General features: G+C 46.6%; 2 protein-coding genes across 7 annotated transcripts in view; both read left to right on the forward strand.

The window, feature by feature from the left end:
* Positions 1-986: 986 nt before the first annotated feature.
* MAPRE1 (microtubule associated protein RP/EB family member 1) lies at positions 987-14,564 on the forward strand. 2 transcript variants are annotated; one of them, XM_053394727.1, is made up of 7 exons: positions 987-1,112; positions 3,555-3,678; positions 7,072-7,217; positions 9,757-9,964; positions 10,859-10,977; positions 11,871-12,023; positions 12,939-14,564. In XM_053394727.1, the coding sequence occupies exons 2-7, from the start codon at positions 3,558-3,560 to the stop codon at positions 12,993-12,995; spliced, it is 804 nt and encodes a 267-aa protein (XP_053250702.1). In that variant the 5' UTR covers positions 987-1,112; positions 3,555-3,557; the 3' UTR covers positions 12,996-14,564. The 2 variants fall into 2 exon arrangements, with proteins under 2 accessions (XP_053250702.1, XP_053250703.1); XM_053394728.1 differs by lacking the exon at positions 987-1,112 and adding an exon at positions 1,187-1,250.
* Positions 14,565-16,017: 1,453 nt separating this feature from the next.
* The window catches only part of EFCAB8 (EF-hand calcium binding domain 8), a 59,758-nt gene continuing 57,368 nt past the window's right edge, over positions 16,018-18,407 (forward strand). For all 5 annotated transcript variants that reach the window (XR_008331270.1, XM_053394718.1, XM_053394719.1 and 2 more), the window contains exon 1: positions 16,018-18,020. Coding sequence is in view for 4 of the 5 variants with exons in the window: in XM_053394718.1 (XP_053250693.1) it covers positions 17,923-18,020 (98 nt within the window). In the remaining variant the exon portion in view is untranslated. The remainder of the gene's footprint in view (positions 18,021-18,407) is intronic.

An 18,407-nucleotide genomic window follows, 5' to 3' on the forward strand; every position in this document is an offset into this window, starting at 1 on the left:
GGTTCTTTAATTCCTCCTCACTTTCTGCCATAGGAATCCCCTATTTCCATTGGAGAAATGTTGGCGTAAATTGAGTTATCTGACCCCTGAGCCAAGGAGACAAGTAACCATGCAACCTTGAGGGAGACCAACAGCTATCCTGCCTTCCCTGTGATTTTTAATGTGTGGCATATAAATAGTAATTTTTTTATAATGATGATGATGGAATAGGACGTCCCTATTCCCATTGGAGAAATGGTGGCAGCAGATGCTCAAAGGCCCGAAGCGGGCTGGTGGGCTGTATAGTTTCCATAGAGATGAATGGCGCGATCGGACTACACTACCCAGCATCCCTCGGGAACTACTTCCGGCCGCCGGTGCGTCATCACGCGTGCAACATCGGGTGGCTTTCCCCAGATGGACTACATTACCCAGCATGCGCGGCCGGAAAGACGGACTCGCCTAACCGGGATATGAGGGCGCCCCTCGGGGCACGCTGGGAAATGTAGTCCCTGCGGCGTGAGGTGGGCGCGGTTAAGAGTCGACGGCTGAGGAAGCCGCGGGCGCTTTCTTGAAGCGCCTCTCCGTACGCGCAGGCAGGGAGAGTTCACACGCGCAGGCATTACGACTCCCTAACACGCGTTACAAAAACCAGCCGTCATAAAGTCTCTGAAGAGAATTGGGAACAAAGGGGGCGTGGTCCTCTGAGGGAAACAGCAAATCTTAGATTTATAGAATCTAAGGGATCCCGAGGGTCATCTAGTCCAGCCCCCTGTAACGCAGGAATTTTGAGCCGAACGCGGGACTCGAACCTGCGACCCTGAAGCTCGTTGCTTTGTGAAAGGAGGCGGGGTCGTCACGCGCTTTTCCTCACCGCCGCGCCAATTGGCCGGCCGCTCTGTCTTTCAGGCCGGGAGGCGGTTTAAGAAACGCCGTCTCTCAGCAACGGAGGGCGGGGCTTGGGAACCGACCCCGCCTCTTCCCCTCGGGAAGGCCCTCCCCGCGGCCGTACGCGGCTCTCCTTCCTCTTTCCTCCGCTCTCCCCCGAAGTGACGTCAGCCCGCCGGCGTAGCCGCGTGACGCTATATCCCGGGCGAGGCGGGCGGGGCCGGTTTGAACGGCGAGCGACTGAGGTAACGGGCTCTGAGGGCGCGGCGGCGAAGGAGACGGAGGCCCGTCCGCCCCTCCGTCTGTCCTTCCGTCCGTTGGTGGCGGCTGAGGAGAAAGGGCGGGCGGCGGCGGCGGGCGGCTGGGCCTGGCCAGGCGGCGAGGCGAGTCTGAGGCGGGCCGGGCCCCGCCCTCCTAGCTCCGGCCGCCACCGAAAGGCCGCGTCTGGCGCGGGGTGGGGGTGGGGCGGGGAATAGAACCTTCCGCGTGCTATTTGCATATGCAGATGAGTGCCGTTTTTATGCAAATAGGGCAGCGCTTCTTTTCGGTCTCTGTCTCCGCCCGCCTGCCGGTGGGTGGCGGGGGGGGGGAAACCCCAGAATGGGACCCGCCCCGGGGATAGGGGCAGGCGGGAGGCTGACTTGGGGGCGGCCTCGCTCCGCCGGCATGTGGCCCCCCGGAGGGCTTGGGCTCGCCGGCTCCCATCGCCACGATGATGATGATGATGATGAGGGGGCAGGTGTAGGTCCTGCCCCGTCTAGAGGACCTCTGGGTTCCCCGCACTTGAGAGGATAGGTCAGTTGTGGAAATGTGGGGCACCTCCCTGGCAAGGAACGGGGGGCACTTGCCCAGCAAAGCCCTTCTTGCAAGGGTCCCACCCCCTCTCGCTGAGCCTTGGCCTACTTTGCTCCTCCAAGCTTCTCTCTCTGCTCCTGAGAAGAGCACAAGGGACACAGCTACTGATTTTTGGCCCCCGTCCAAGGCTTGTTCCCTCCCACTCATGGGGAACTCGAGTTTCGCGCGCCTGGGAGGGGGCTGTGGGTGTCGGGCCACTTCCCATGTGAGAAGCTAAAAGGGAACCGTAGCATGGGCGCTCCTACAGAGACTCCCAGAGGTGTTTCTGGAAAACTCCCCCTCCAGGATGCCTCCTGAAGCAGCAATGCCACATTTTTTATCTGGAAAGCAGAGCTCGCCCAAGCCTGTGTGGAACACGATCCTTAGGTTGGGGGTGCTCTCCTGTTCATAAAATAGATACGCCTTTGTGGTAGGATAGCAAGACTCATGCTTCCATGTACAAGCATACCTCATGTTACGTTTGCTTCCTGTTACGTTCTTTCAGGTTACATCCCGTGGCGACCTGGAAGTACCGGAAAGGGTTACTTCCGGGTTTCACCACTCACGCATGCGCAGACGCACAAAGTGATGTCACAGGCATGCGCAGAAGAGGCGAATTGCAACCCGCGCGTGCGCAGATGCGCCGCTGCGGGTTGCGCTCTTTTCATGTTGCAAATGGGTCTCCGGAACGGATCCCGTTCGCAACCAGAGGTACCATTGTAATCCCTGCCATGGTAGTGAATGCAGCCTCCTTATATGGCCTGCTAAACCAAAGTGACTGGCTAGGCCCTTAGAGTTCATTGCCAGTACAGTGGTACCTCAGGTTACATACGCTTCAGGTTACAGACGCTTCAGGTTGCGGACTCTGCTAACCCAGAAATAGTACATCGGGTTAAGAACTTTGCTTCAGGATGAGAACAGAACTCATTCTCTGGTGGCAGCGGGAGGCCCCGTTAGCTAAAGTGGTGCTTCAGGTTAAGAACAGTTTCAGGTTAAGAACAGACCTCTGGAACGAATTAAGTACTTAACCTGAGGTACCACTGAATTAGGAGGGTGTCTGCTTTGCTATGTGTTTCTGAACCAGACTGTGTTTGTTTTATTTTGACCACACAAATTAAATTTCATTAGTGTAAAAACACCTTGCCATTTAATTTTGGGTGAAATGTGAACAAACAGTTCATGCCCTCTCTTGAAACAGCTGCTTCAGACTTCATATTGGGCATAAAAATGCACCAATGCGCTGCATTTTGCCATCTCCTCCTCTTCCTCCAGTGTTCAGAATCTACCACTAAACTTTCCTGTGACATGTATTTGCCTAAAATGAAGCACCTCATCTTCCTTGAAGACCCAGTGCATCCATTCAGCCTTTCCTAATCTCTTTCTGCCTCTTCATTTACTTATTTATTCATCTCTGAGTTATTCTTAAATCTCATCTCTACTCTTTTATCTATTTTGTGGAAAGAGAATGAGCATTATTGGTAAAAGAGAATGTTTCTGAGCCAGTTGTTAAATTGAATGGGTTACAGTACTCTTCCCTGCAGTGGATCGTTATGCCTATTGCAGTATATTTCCTGGTACAATAAAGTAAGTTTACTTGCTTTGCCTGCGTGTGAGTACAGCATTTGCATCCAGCTATGTATAAATATAGTCTCATCACATTACTCAGACAATAGATTTCTGATAAATAACCAGACTGTCTCCAGTAAACGTTTTACTAAGGAGGTGGCCTATATCCAACAGATGTGACTGCTCTTGATGTCTGGAAAAGACTTCCTTGGAGCATGAGATGTGCAGGTGCTGGTTCACTAGCCTGTGTATAAACGAAATCCCTTCTTGGTTATTTCCCCTTGCAGAAAATGGCCGTTAATGTGTATTCCACTTCGGTGACAAGCGATAACTTGAGTCGACATGACATGCTCGCCTGGATCAATGAGTCCTTACAATTGAACTTGACAAAGATAGAGCAGCTTTGCTCAGGTAAGAAAAGTGCTGAGAGCGGAGGAACTTGCTGCTTGCGGTTTCCAAAGCATTACTATTTTCCTTTGAAAAATCAGTGGTGGGTGCTAGAAGGCTGTTTTGATGGGTTTCAGCTTTGCTTGCCTTGTCTTAACTGCTTCTCATATTGAGTTCAGAATAAATTTCCACAGCCAAGTGAGTACAAATGTTTTTGTGCCTTTCTGTGTAGGGTGTGGCATGCTTGTTTGAACCATCTGCTTTTAATATGTATGCTTTTCTACAGGTACATTCAGCTTCTTATCCCTTGCTTGTGGCATAGAAGGGTTTTTGTGGTAGATGCTTTAGAGCCCTCCAGGTGTTGCTGAACTACAACTCTCTTCAAGCCTAGCAAGCGTGGTTAGTGGCTGGGAATGATGGGAGATGTAGTTTCAGCAGTATCTTGGAAGCCCAAAGGTTCCTCATACCTGTCAGTCGTGCCTTGACTTTCAGCATTGTCTGCACCTTAGTTTCCAAATGCATAAAGTCTTTACTGCAAAAGTGATGCATCATTTCCTGAACAGAAGCAGGAGCCCAAGATCCATGGGCCTTTAAGGCACACACCAGGCAGAGTAGAAACCCTGATATCCTGCTTAGCCTGATTTCTGTGCTTAACCTGATTTGGTGCTGAGTCTACTCTTTAAGTGTGTGCCTTAAAGACATGAGGTGTGTGCCTTGAACCTGCATAACTAAAGAGCAAAGCCATGGCCTTGCAGATTGTGCAGGCATAAAGCAGCTTTTACTGCAAAGTAAAGCCCTTTACTCTGCAATGCCAGCTGAGAGGAGGCAAGGGCTTATGCCTTGATATTGCGGGCAGGCAGGAAATGGCCATTTACTTTGCAGTAAAGTGCCACTTCCTGCCTGCCGGGTCAGCAGGGCAGTGCATTCTCTATATATTACAGGGTGAAAAATTTCTAAACCTTTATCATGTTCTGGAGTTCATACCAGTAAGAGACAAAATATTGATATATCATCCATCTCTAGCAGAGATGTAGCCAGTGGAAAAATCTGAATCCATCTGGGCTCCACACCTGAATTCCAACGTGGGCCACCTCTGTTTAAGGGAATTTCTAAGCTTTGCAGAAGATAAAACTAGGTTCTGTTTTTGCAAATCCTATATTAATCCCAATGGAAGGTTGCCCGGTGTTGGCAATGCTTGCACAAGACTTCTGCACTGTGGATAAACCTCAAAGGAGATGAATCCATAGTGATGGTAGCAGAGCTTCTGTGTTGCAAAGCTGTAATGCTGCTTGTTTGTTTTGTTTTTGTTTTTAATGTTAAACTGAGTTTGTGGACTTGTAATGTACAGTACAAATAGGAAAAGGAAAGGGAGAATGAGGCATATCTTAGTGCAGACACAGTAATTGTTGAAGATCTAGGAGGGCTTTCAAGTCACATCTGAATTAGGAACTACACAGTGCAGGCAGTGATGGTCATTGTGAAAAATTGATTGATGGAAAAGGAGGGTGTAAAGAATGGGATAAGTGAATACATGGCCGGGCAAATGTACTGAGAGGGTTAATACATAACATTTATTACCTGCAATGGGGAGCAGTTCTGCCCTCATCCATGGCTACATGTGTGCTGTTGAGGGGGTACTGATGATGAGCTCAGAGTGAAGAAGAATTGGCACTAAGATAAAAATTCTGCTTTGACAAAGTGGAAAAATAAAGTGTTGTGTTAATTTTGGAGTAGTCAACTTGATGGCTGCCACAGAACAGAAGTGATTGAGGAAGCAATAGGATCAAGATGTAAGGAAATGGGAACTGAGGAATTCTCATTCTTGAAGGTTAACAGACATTGAGTAATCACAATAAAATCTTCTAGATTCATCAGGGTGATCGGAAACACCTTTGTTATGCTTGAGGAGAACTAGACTTTGAGAGATGTTGTCCTTAATGGTTATTTGCAGTCTGCTTTAACTACCATTCTCCTGTACTGTCTGAAGCAAACTGGTCAGTCACAGTAATTTCCTCATTGTACCACCTGTGGAGCTTTGTTAACACAACAAAAAAAAATATGCAGCAATTGAAGTGATTTTTCAGAAGCCATGAGTAAGTGTAACATAACAGTCATGCATAACAATTACCTCATGTTGTGATTCCATTGAATTTGTTTTCAACTCCTGAAGTATTTTGCTTTTGGGGAAGGCTGACATCCTTATGAGAATGTGGAAGGGCAGCTATGCTTTGTCTATCATTTTATCTGTGCACAACTTGGAGAATTCTTTTTCATTCAAGCCGCTTATAAATTTCCTTGTGTAGGTAATATTCCATGTGGAATGTGCCCACTCTGTTTAGGTACAGGGAATGTTGCAGTCCGGGATGCTAAAGTTCCATGCTACCTTCCTGCAGAAGATGTCTGCTTTTTCTATTGTGGTATCTGTTCTCTTAGAATCTGTGACTGACTTTGATCATGGGCTTGATTTAAGTGTTAAGGTGTTGGGAGAAGTGGAAATGTTGGCGCCTGCATATTCCACAGTAACAGGTTCTCAGCAATGAGGTAGCTGTTCAGTAGCAATATTGCAGGCTTATAGCACCGCCTTTACTTAGCAGGTGTTGAATAAAGGCTGTTGCTTGGACATGTCCCAGTTTGTGGGGAGCAGCTAAATGCCAATGATAATAGGGCAGGGGCCAGCAAACTTTTTCAGCAGGGGCCGGTCCACTGTCCTTCAGACCTTGTGGGGGGGCTGGACTATATTTTGGGGGGGAAATGAACAAATTCCTATGCCCCACAAATAACCCAGAGATGCATTTTAAATAAAAGCACACATTCTACTCATGCAAAAACACACTGATTCCCAGACCGTCTGCAGGCCGGATTTAGAAGGCGATTGGGCTGGATCCGGCCCCTGGGCCTTGGTTTGCCTACCCATGTAATAGGGTATATCTATCCCTGAACGAAGGGTGGTTGTCTTATTGTGGCAGTAGCATGGGTTGAGGAAAGGCGCCTCTTGCTAAAGCAAGCAAAGAGACAAAATTATTGTCACAGCTTGGAAGTGTTTGTCCATAATGCAATGCAGTATGTTGACTAGTGACTTGTCAGTGGTCTGGTTTTGCTAACCAGAAACTGTAAAGGCGGTAGAACTCATGATCTCCCCTGTCTTATTTGTTGAATTGGGTGGGAGATGGAGGAATGGATTTACTTGCAAAACTTTGTAAACAAAAGTGACTGCTCTAAGGGTTTGCATCCCAGAGACAGCTGTAGTGGATGTCTGATCATACTGCACTCCCACAGGCTTGCTGAAATGTGTTTGCAGGAGGGCGATTGCTGCTGTTGTGAATATGCTAGCATTTCTATTACTTCTTGTCTTCGTTGCATTCCACTTGCTCGAATTCAATTTTTCACAAGTGTGCCTGTTTTTATTTATCTTTTCAGGTGCTGCTTATTGTCAGTTTATGGATATGCTGTTCCCTGGTTCTGTAACACTGAAGAAAGTAAAATTCCAGGCAAAGTTGGAACATGAATACATCCAAAACTACAAGGTCCTACAAGCAGGTTTTAAACGAATGGGTGTTGACAAAGTAAGCTCTTGTGTCTTGGAATGCACTTGCTTTGAATCACCTTTATAGAAAAATGGAGTTTTCAGGATGCTGGCTTAAAATATTCCTTTTCTTTTACAGTCTTGATGTTGCTTTTGTCCTAAATTGCTGATCTTTTCTGCTCCCACTCATCAGGCAGTGTTCACTTGCTTAGTTTCTCATTAAAAGTTGATTAATCAGGGGTTCTTTCACCTCACAGTATTGGTCAGCCTAAACTGGGTGCATTTCTTCAGATAATGCTGAATCCCATCTGCTTTCAACTAACCATATCTTGTTCTCAGTTGCAGTTCTTGTCTTTTAAAGCTATTTCCCTGATTTGTACAGAAAATATCTATAAATACAATAGTCACTGTTGAATTAAAACTATAAGAGCACCGAATTAATGGAAAATTCCAAGAAGCGGCAGAATTACATTTCCCTGGACTACTATGCATGGACTAATAATTCATAGTCTTCTGTAGAAGGGCGGAACATCCAAACTCTCCCTTTTTGCAACTTGTCAGACAAGTGCAAAAACACTTGTCAGCCTACAACAGCAAAACTGCCTCCGCTTGTCTTGAAGGTATCCTTGTCATAGTGTAGATTTAAGCGAAAGATCCCCATGTGACTTGCCTGGAAGCGGTTGCTTTCCCTCAGTGGGAACCAGCCTTTGAGGCTACTTCCATGAAGCAAACATTCATGCAAGAGAGAGGGAAGGTGGTGGAGGGAAAGGAGGCTCTTTGGCTTCTGCCTATTTTTTGGTTGTAAAATATGCTCCCCTCCACCAACCCAGCACACACATGGCTTATGAGAGGTGGCTTATTTTTTGGTTGTAAAATATGCTTACAAAACTGTGTAAGAACAGATGCATTTTGATGCCCCACAGGAGGAAATTGGTGGGAGAAAAGAGCACTTTGTAGCAGAGAAATGTCTGGGGGGGGGGAGCACCTTCCTCTAAGCTGCTTTTCCTTAGGAAAAAAAATAAGCTGTTGAGCTTTCGTTAGGGCATGTGTGATATGCCAAGTAGGCCCTTTTTGTACCGATGAAAATAGCAATGGAAGACTGCTGGCTTCCCCATGAGGGCTGAGGATAGTTTGCGCCATCTCAGCCCACCCTGACTCAGCCCACTACCAAAGGCTAAATGGTTCCATTTTCTAAAGGTTTCTGGCACTTTTCCTTTTGTATCAGTTATGCAGAACGTGGAAGGCTGTGTGCCAACCAACTCTGAAATGATTTGTGGCCTCAGGAGAAAATGCCAAATCCCCTTTCCTACCTCACTCTGTAAAAATCTGTTTTAACATTGTACTGTGTTTTTCCAGACATACACATAAACTATACCAGTTTACAGACATACCTCGGGTTAAATATCTTCAGCTTGAGCGTTTTCAGGTTACGCTCTGCAGCGACCCGGAAGTAACGGAGCGCATTACTTCTGGGTTTCGCCGCTCGCACATGCACAGACGCTCAAAACGACATCACGCGCATGCACAGAAGCGGCGAAACGCGCATACGCAGTCGCGTGTTACGTTCTACTCAGGATGCGAACGGGGCTCCGGAACAGATCGCGTTTGCATCCAGAGGTACCACTGTACATGTGGAAAAGTAGCTATGGGGAACCTCTGGCCCACAGGCCTAATTAGACCCACCAGGCTATTTGGGGCAAGCCTTGCCCACCTGTCCGCTATGTGATGTCGTATGGTATTGAATTTGGTGCTTTGCCCTGGTGTGCTGCTTTCAGCCGCAGTTGGATTCGCTTGGGGCTAGACAGGGAAGAGGTGCAGAGACCTCTGTGGTGGGGAAAGAATAAGAGGTAGAGGAGAGTACAGGGAGACTGTGGCTGGTGGTGGTGGAGAGCAAGGCAGATTGAGTTTAATCATAATTTAAAATTGCATTACAGTAGAACCTCGGGTTGTGAACGTGATCCATGCAGGAGGCATGTTCGCAACCCACAGCGCCACGTCTGCGCATGCATGGGTTGCAATTTGGCGCTTCTGCACATGCGCGAAACCTGTTCCTGTTCCGGTACTTCCAGGTTCGGCGCAGTGTGCAACCTGAAAACGCATAACCTGAAGTGTCTGTAACCCGAGGTACCACTGTATTTTAAATTATCACTTTAAAATTACCAATTGCACCTGACTTTAAAGCAGAAAAATGGCAGAATAGCATATTCAAACATGTACAGTGTGTATTGAAGACTGCAGGTAAGAGGCTGACAGGACCAGAAGAACATCAGACACAATTGTTGCATCACAATTTTTAAACTCTGAATGGGAGATACTATTATAAAAACAGGCTTTCCTTGTAACATTATTTTGATATCATTCCCGTGCTTGCTTCCTCATTGGCGTTCTGCATGCACTCCAGAGTTTGTTGGAATATGACCTCTGTGCAGAAAACCTTGGGCCTACCTATTCTCCCCTGGCTCAAGTTTCTGGAGGAATTTCTTGAACTGCAGCCGGCAAGTTCTGTCCACTCATCTCAGAAACATCTTGAGTGTTTTGTTTTTCCCATTGGACTAAATAGACTTCCTTTCTCTCCTCAGATAATTCCTGTGGACAAATTAGTGAAAGGAAAATTCCAGGATAATTTTGAATTTGTTCAGTGGTTCAAAAAATTCTTTGATGCAAACTACGATGGGAAAGACTATGACCCTGTGGCAGCTCGGCAAGGCCAGGAGACAGCCCCAGCCCCTGCTCTTGTCGTACCCCTGCTCAACAAACCCAAAAAGAATCTTAGCTCTACTGGCACAGGTAAGGCAAGCTGTTGACAAATCTGTCTGACCAGGCTAGCTTTGTGGTTCAGGGCTCTCATAATCGGATGCCCTCGCGTTGTGTGTTGGGTGAGGGGCTTGCGGGATCCAGATTCTGTGGCTGCTTTTGCCCAGAGGCTGCTAGCAAGGAACCTGAGGATTGGGAGGCAGCCTGGAGAGGAAGTCTCTGTTGGAGACAGAGACTCGCTGTTGTGTGCTCTGTCTCCTTGTGCCTCTTGTGCCAGTATGAATACATATCATGAGCAGCCATGTGCCATCCAGGTTCACATCTGGAGATATGCTTAGCACTGAGAGGTGGTGCAGGGTTGTGCTTGTGTGCAGATGTGTTCACACTCTGGCGCTAGCACAGCCCTTTTAATGTAGGCCTGCGAGTCATTGTTGAAATCCAGGCTGTTGTTGAAACTTGTCGCTTCCTATATTTCACAAGGGTGTGCCGGTCTCCAGACAGGAAACAAACACCCTCTGCTTGAGACTGCCCTTTAATCCTGCTCCTCCCCAGCAGGAAGGGGATTGCCTTGTGTCTTACCTGTGACCAGGTGCTCCTAATCTGGTGGTATACTGTGTGATTCAGTTCAGCGTATAACAGCTAGAAATGCTTTCCTTTTGTAGATCACAGTTTTGTGGGAACTCAAGAACTGAAGGCAGCAAGAGTAGAGCGCCCTGCTTCCTTACAGAAAGCGGTTGTAAAGCCTGTGTTCGGTACTAAGCACTTAAAAGGGAGATGGCATTCTTTGAGGCTGTAGGGTTAAGGTGCTTTCCTGCACACGGGATGGTACACTTTGGGTTCTGTCTCACTTTAGTTGGCTACTATGTAGAGCACAGGTGTGTGGAATGGGCATTTTGGAACTGCGGCTAATACCCTTCTGTGTTGCAGCCCCAGCGAGGCCCATGGTTGCACAGAGAACAACAGTGGCTAATAAAACTGGACCTGCGATGGTTAAAAAGGCTCCTGGAGGAATTGGGGAAGAAGAGTCGGCTGAACTGATCCAGCAGGTGGGCTTCCAGCAAGTAGGCTGCACCGATCAGCAGAGGCTCACGGCATGGGTGGTCTTGACTCTCAAATGCAGTGTATTATCACAAAGTAACATGATTGTGGGAGAGATACCTTGGGAGTTTTCTGTGCTGATCACGTCTTTGTAATGGAACAGTATTGTTAGACATCGGGCCAGATTCAGCTAAGTGGTTGCACTCCTAGAAGCCAGCACAAGTACTGCTAGTGCAACAGTACTCCCCTTTGCCTCCACCCCATGTGCTCCCCAAATCTTCTTGGGAGGATCAGGAACCGCCCCCCCCCCCAGAATAGCACATGGGGGGAGAAGTAAGATTGTTCTACCTGACAAGCAAAAATGCCTTAGCGTGACATTGAATTCCACCCATAATCTACATTCATGAGCTATAGACTCCAAATGTGTAGCGGAAGAGAGCTGTTGGCAGTGGTTATGTTGCTCAAATTGGTCTTGGTAAGTAGAACCACATGATATGGTGACTGCCCTGGCTGCCTTACAGATGTTGCTTTGGGACTGGACCTTGGTGAAGTTGTTTCCACGCCATTCTTACCACAAGAGTTGTGCTGAAAACTGCTGCTTAAACTGCCCACCCATTACATTGCACACCATTGGTTCATCTAACTTAAGAGGAGTACAGTGTTGCTTAAAACCTCAAAACATACAAAGTTGTCTCTTAGTTACCCACCCACAAAAATCGCTTGCATTTCATTGGTAGAGCAACATTGCAATGCAATCCTATGCACATCTACTTGGTAACAAGCCCTATTGAGTTTAATGAGACTTAAGATTGCAGCCTTAAATGTGCAAGCCCTCTCCTTTGTTCCTTCTTGGGCACAAGCATTTTCTCTGTAAGAAGCACTGTGAATTGTTCTCTGGCAGATCAATGTATTAAAGATGACTGTGGAAGATTTGGAGAAGGAAAGAGACTTCTACTTTGGAAAACTGAGGAACATTGAGCTGATCTGTCAGGAGAATGAAGGAGAGAGTGACCCTGTTCTTCAAAGGATTGTGGAGATTCTTTATGCCACGGATGTAAGTATCTGGTGAATGCTTCCCCCAATTTCTGGCTTAGACATTCCAGATTATGCCTATGCTTGCTCCTGCAGCAGCGTTTGGGACACAGTTTAGTTAGGAAGATCCGTCCTGTGCAAACCCCACTGAGAGAAGTTCAGCTCCTCAACCACTCAGAAGTATTCTTGTACAGTTTTCACTGGTTTCAGTGGGGGTTATTTAACTATTATTTTAAAACAATAATATACCATTTTTCATTTAAAAACCACAAAGTGGTATACAGCACAGTACAAAAATTACAAGACCAACACCTAAACAATAACCATGTAGATACTAAAGCCCAAACAAACAGACTGGTGTTAATTGTTAGCAGAGACTTGGGAATAAATGAGTTTTCAGCAGGTGCTAAAATACTATTCATATAAGCGCCCATCATAATTCAGAAAGGAGGTGGTTCCGTGGAGTGGGCGCCACAACAGAAAAGGTGTCCTTCTCACCCACTTTACAAAAAAGACAAAGTGGCAAATGCAAAATGCGCAGATTTTGCAGGGAAGCTTGTGTAGAATCCACAGCCGGCCACTCATTAAGGATTCACTGTGTTGTCAGTTTGCAGTACAATGCCCAGGCTAGGCCTCTTGTGCCATTAGGATAGGACTCTTGTGCCATTAGCAACTGCATGGCAGGCAGAAATTCAGTAGATTAAACATCTTTGAGTATGCAATTTTGAGGAAAGACACAGTACTCACTCTAATTTTATGTTACACCGTGGCAGCCATTTTGTGACTGGTGCCCGCAGTGCACTTAAAAAATCTCAGTGTGCCCACTGGTTTAGAAAGGTTGGCAACCCCTGTTCTAAGGGAAGGTGGCATCCTGCCTTTGCCCCCTCTTCCTTGCTGATTAATGCAGTGGTCTCTGCATCTCTGTTTTCCCTTTCAGGAAGGTTTTGTCATACCAGATGAAGGAGCGCCACCAGAGGAACAAGAGGAGTATTAGTGGTCCACCGACTGTACCAGCAGAGCAGCAATAGCAGAATTCAGAAATCAGCTTTCCCCAATCATGTGCTTAAAATACTCCATTTTATTCTTTTCATAAGTAAAAAGTACCTCTTGAAGTGCACTTTGCGTAAGTTTTAATACTTCCCCCCCTCCAATGGGTTTAATTTGAGAGCTCTTTTCTCACTTTTGTAGCAGAGCAGTATTAACATCTAGTTGGTGTAATTTGGAAGCAAGGGGTTGAATATTTGGAGTTTGCAGAGTTGCTTGGTTGCTGGTAAGGCACTGATTTGTGGAGAGTTTGCTGTACTGTTTTTCTTTTCTTTTTGTGGGCTGTGGGGAGTATGTAGTGGAGCAATTTCAGGATTGACTTTTTCGCAGGAAGGTTGAGCAAATATGAAATGTGTTCTGCAATTAAAGAGATGCCTTAAGGGGGCTTAAAATGTGCTTCCAGATGCCAAATTGAAGTAATGTGATGAGAGATTTTGTGTGTTCTATATTGGGGTTTGAGCATCTGGCTTTCTTGTTTTGGAAGGACTTGCTTGGCGCCTCAAGTCAGTAAGGGCTCTGTAAGGGGTAATTAGAACAGCCCAATATCTATTCAGAGCTGCCCTCCTGATCACTGGCTGTCGTAAGGGGGAAAGACTTTACTGTATGTAGCCTGTTGCAAGACTAGAATGCGCAAGATACGGATGTGCTTGAAGGCCTCTCGGTTTTGCTGTACTGTGGCCAATGGCATGTGGTGTCTTCCAAACCAAAAAGGCTATCCCTTTTAAAACTCTTCACCTAATTCGCAGCCTGCATCCAGCCCCCTCCCTCCCCCACCAGCTGCTTTTGTGTCTCTGGTCCATTGAATTTTGTGGGTACTATTCCTCTCTGCGCCCCCTTCCTCCTCCTCCTCTTCCAAGCCTGCTGACTAAACTGCATTGATTTGGGTAGTTTTGTTTTGCAGTGCTGCACTGAGGCCAGTCTTGATCTCCAGGCTGTCTCTCCGTTTGTGTGTCTCCTCCTTGAGTTAGCCTCCCAACGTTTAAGCCTTTGCCAGTGCTCCTGGCAAAGAACACTGATTGGTGTGCATTAAATAGGAAATCCAATATTGCAGAAAATACAGCGCTCAGATGAGTCGTGATTACAGTATTTCATGCTTGACCCTGTCCCTCTTACGTGGAGCAAATCCCGCCCACCTACCCCCCCTGTGGATTGCTGCTCTTTGGGGAGGGCCCTCTTGAGATCTTGCCCACAGCCACAGCTAAGACTGAGCCTCTGGGCTTGGTGTGCTCTTGTTCATTTGCTTCCCGTGGTTATGTGTTCTAAATGTGTGTAGAAAGCAAAGCATTTTATGGTAACTGTTGTGTAGTGCATGAATCCCTATGGAAATTCAGAGGAAGACCCAAATTCATCAAATGCCAAAAAAAGCAAGCCATTATTTAAAACATCAGAGGTGCTATTTCTCTCGTGGCCTTCTAGATACTTTGTGCCCTAAACCATATTCCACCCAGACTCCTCTTGACAGGGTTTTTTCTACTTTTAAACAGTTTCTAAATAAAGTTCTGTTATTTCAAGAATGCAACTGGCTGCTGGAGTGTCATGTTCTTGTGGGTCTGGTTCTGTTCTGGGCCCCCAAAGATCCCAGTTTCTTTGCTTGGAAGTTGCCCAGCATCAGATTGCTACTAAGGGCACCACACCACAACCCCGTGGACACAATTTGTACCAGTTTTGAGAAAGAACGTCTTGAGGATGAGCTTCAGCGTGTTCCTCCCGATATCCCTTGCTAGCAATAGGGTTGTTCAACAAAAGTTGCTGTGACTCTGTGTGCTTGCTTTGTGGCGGCTTGCTGCCCACGAAACACCGGGTTACCTTATTACTCATGTAGATAGTTCTGTCTGTGTGTTGCCAGTGTCTTTGACAAGCAGCCTCATGTAGAGGCAGTTGCTTGCTGTGATGTCTTATCACATGTTAAACTTTTTGAGTGCCTGCACAGATGGGCAATGGAGGCTGCTTGTTCCACGAGACAACTCTTCATTTATAACTGCCCAAGATACCTTCTCTGGTTCTGAAGACTACTATAAGAGTAACAGCTCTTTGCAAATGATACGTAGCAATCCACTGAAGTTAGCTGGGGTTTTTTAAAATGACACACCAAATCTTTTTGCTGTTTGGTTTCCTGCACACGTGAAGGAAAATGTATTGTCTGCAAGGTATTGATGCTCTGATAGTAGGAGGCTCCACCTAGTTCATACCTGTCTCACAAGGACAACATTATTCTTTTGGCTGTGTTTGTGCCACAGGGTTGTCTTTGCTGAAGGGGGGTGGAGGAAGAGAGGCAGGTGGATCAGTTTACCTGGTGAACTGTGACAATCTCAGCTGCTGTTCTAGAGATGGTGCCTTTATGGCATCGTACAGTTGATGTTTGCTGTGTCGTCACCAGAATAAGATACCTAGTCTGGCATGTAGCAGCTTCACGTGTAGAACTGCCACTTTCTGGCCAGAGAAGTGCTGAGATTTTAATGAGTTGCGTATAATATGTAAGAAGTCTTCATTGTGTCATCTGGACCAAGAACTGCCACAACCTCTCCTCCCAAAATGATAATAAATCTGCTCTCCTGGTACAGTACCTGATGCAAAGTCCTCTCCTGCTGAAAGGATCCTTTCATTTGGGGGAAAATAAAAATGCAAGCAAGCCTGCCTTAATCTTGGCCTTTTTTGAAGACATGTGGAAGGCAGACTAAATAGAACAACCAAAAACTAAAACATGGACCTGTCTGTACCCCACAGCGTACGTCTGGTCTTGCAAGTGGGCTTGCAGGATATCTTTTCTTAACTCTTGTTGTTCAGTCTTGTCAACCTTCTTACTTGCAATGACAATTCTTACTGTAACTGTTCCAAGACTAAAATAAAACTACAAGCATTTCAATTAAAATGTTGTCTTCACAGAATCGTGATTTCTCTGGCTGGGTAAAGATTTGTTTGAAACTTGCAGTGTTCAAAGCAGTTTACAGATCATCTCCCATACAACACTGAAGTAGGTTGCAAATGTTTCCACTCCAGGAATGGAGAGAATTTGGCCATGAGATCCCCTTCCTGTTCCCAGTGGCAGAAAGCTAACAGCCAGGTCATGGCCCTTCCTAATGCCAGAGACTTGAGAATTGGCTCAAAAATACTCACTTGCTACCATGATACCCAGTGATTAAATGGGATCTCCCTAAACTAACAGGGCATTAGCCAGTTCCCTTTCCCCAGCTTTCAAATGGACACAGTACTATCGAACTGGAACACACTTTCTTGAGAGTAGGCCGCCTAGACTACAGTGGAACATGCATAGCTTTTTTCCCCTTGCAGCTTGCTATTCTCCTCCCACTTGTTTTGGCTATCTAGGATTGACACACCTCCATTTAAGAGAGTGAAATGAAGGCACTGCATAAAAATGCAGTGCTTTTAGAATTGAAGCCCAGTGCTGGAGAAAAGACCATGCAATAATAGCCTCTGGGAATGTGACACGCCTCCCTTTTTTGGGCTGCACCTCACCCTCCTCTGGTGTGGCTGTGATAGTATTCAAGCTGAGGCAGCCTTCAGAGGTAAACACAATCTGGTACAGAGATGCCCTCACTTAGAGCGCAGGACATCATGAAGTTGCCCCATGAGCATCTCTGTCCTGCACATCCTGGGGGAACAGAATGCAGTTCTAGAATCCTACCTGTTTCGAAAGGACAGGACTCTTCCTGCTCAGATGTACACTCAATAGTTGGGCTCTGTGGTCAACATCTGGACAAGCAACGTTCAAGTTTAGCTAATACTTGGGTTTGTAGTCATCTAGGGCAAAGTTCTTCCAGCTGTGATTTCCTAAATAAACGCTCTGCAAAAGAAAAAGGGGCCTGCAGTTTGGGAAGCAGGTTTTGGTTGTCCCCGTCTACGGGACGTCCACATTGTCCTGCCTAGTGTGGCAAAGCCGTTTAAAGACTGAAAGAATTCATGGGGACACAAAGTCAATGTGGTGCAGCACTTGGAGTGTTTGACTAGAACCTGAGAGAACAGGGGTGGTTGGTAGTCAACTAAGTTTTACTCAGGGTAGACCCAAAGAAATTAACGAACCCCACAAAGTTGGGTCTATTAATTTCAATAGGTCTATACTGAGCAGAAATTGAATATCACTAGCAACTGGTATTTGACAGTGGAGGTTAGAGCAAGGCCATTCTGCCTAGTAGTTGCTGATAGCTACTGGGATATTTTTTGCTGTTTTCAGGTTAAGCCCTGCTAAGGCATCTAACACACACCAACGTCCCCCAAACCTACCACAACATGGAACCACAATCTGTACTAAAACATCTGAGCAATACTCTGACTGTGGTTCCTCTTCTTTCTGTGTCCCTTTTATAATTTGCAAATAACACTTACATTTTTGTGCCCCAGCTCTGATTTCACTTGCTTTCCTTTGTCGTCTTGTTTTCCTGAGTGCTCCGGAAGATCATATCCAACTAGGCTGCTGCATCTCTGCCCCTCTCCCTATGCATGTCCATATGCCCCAAATATTGCCTCCCATTTCTGTTTACCAGGAGCTACTCCTCTGAAGAAGAGACTTACACCACCTCAAATCCTCTGTTGTCAGCATAGTCTTTGGGGGGAAATTCCAGCCTGCCTTTGCCTGTTACTCCTGCACATTCCCTGTCTTAACATTCTGTTCATTTACTAGTCCTTGAACTCCCACCTCCCAACCTCATCTCAAACCAATATTTTAAGTGCAAGCTTAGCAGAGAGAATTCTAGGCCCCGGCTGTCTCTTCCTGAAGTTCAGTGAAATGAGGTAATCATTCTGAAGCGTGACATCACAGTTGAGTTTATTGGCACTCAAGCGGCTGAATCCTTGCAAGTTGATTGCAGAGTCCTGCAGAGGTTGGATACTAAGCAAGCGGACTGCTGAGCTCTTTGCTGAAGATGGAGGGCAATAGGTATGAAGATAGCAGCACGGAGAGGCCCACAAGTTCCCTGCTGAGCACACCCCGGAGGCTCAGCGTCCACCCCTCCGTGAGCTGGTGAGTGTTGGGGCAGGGCCACCGGATCTTTCCCTTAATGTGTCTGTCTGCTCCCAACTTCCTACCTGTGCACCAAGCAGAAATGCAAATTCACATTAAATCAGAATATGCTTATGCGTTTGTTGAAAGGCTCTCCCTTCCCTTTCCAATGCCTGCCTAGGTGTGCATGGAGAATGTGCTCTGTGCTTAAGAAGCCTCCCCACCCACTAGACCCGGCTGGCTGGTGACAGTCATAAATGTGGATTGTAGGCTCTTTGCAGGCAGGGTCCTCTCTGCTGCTTGTTTGTTATCCTCTCTGAAGCTCACTGGTAGATAATAAGGTGTCCCTGTGTATTATAGTCACTCCCTGTTTACCTGCCCTCCCTCCCTGATCGAGCTGGGATAGAA

The sequence above is a fragment of the Podarcis raffonei genome, chromosome 6 (genome assembly GCF_027172205.1).
Source record: "Podarcis raffonei isolate rPodRaf1 chromosome 6, rPodRaf1.pri, whole genome shotgun sequence".
Classification (NCBI taxonomy): Eukaryota; Metazoa; Chordata; class Lepidosauria; order Squamata; family Lacertidae; genus Podarcis; species Podarcis raffonei.

Bases quoted from the DNA above. Each gene is read 5' to 3' on its own strand.
- MAPRE1 (XM_053394727.1), top strand. From the start codon at position 3,558: ATGGCCGTTAATGTGTATTCCACTTCGGTGACAAGCGATAACTTGAGT. The intron at 10,978-11,870 runs GTGGGCTTCCAG...GTTCTCTGGCAG, and splicing joins CGGCTGAACTGATCCAGCAG to ATCAATGTATTAAAGATGAC. The intron at 12,024-12,938 runs GTAAGTATCTGG...TTTCCCTTTCAG, and splicing joins AGATTCTTTATGCCACGGAT to GAAGGTTTTGTCATACCAGA.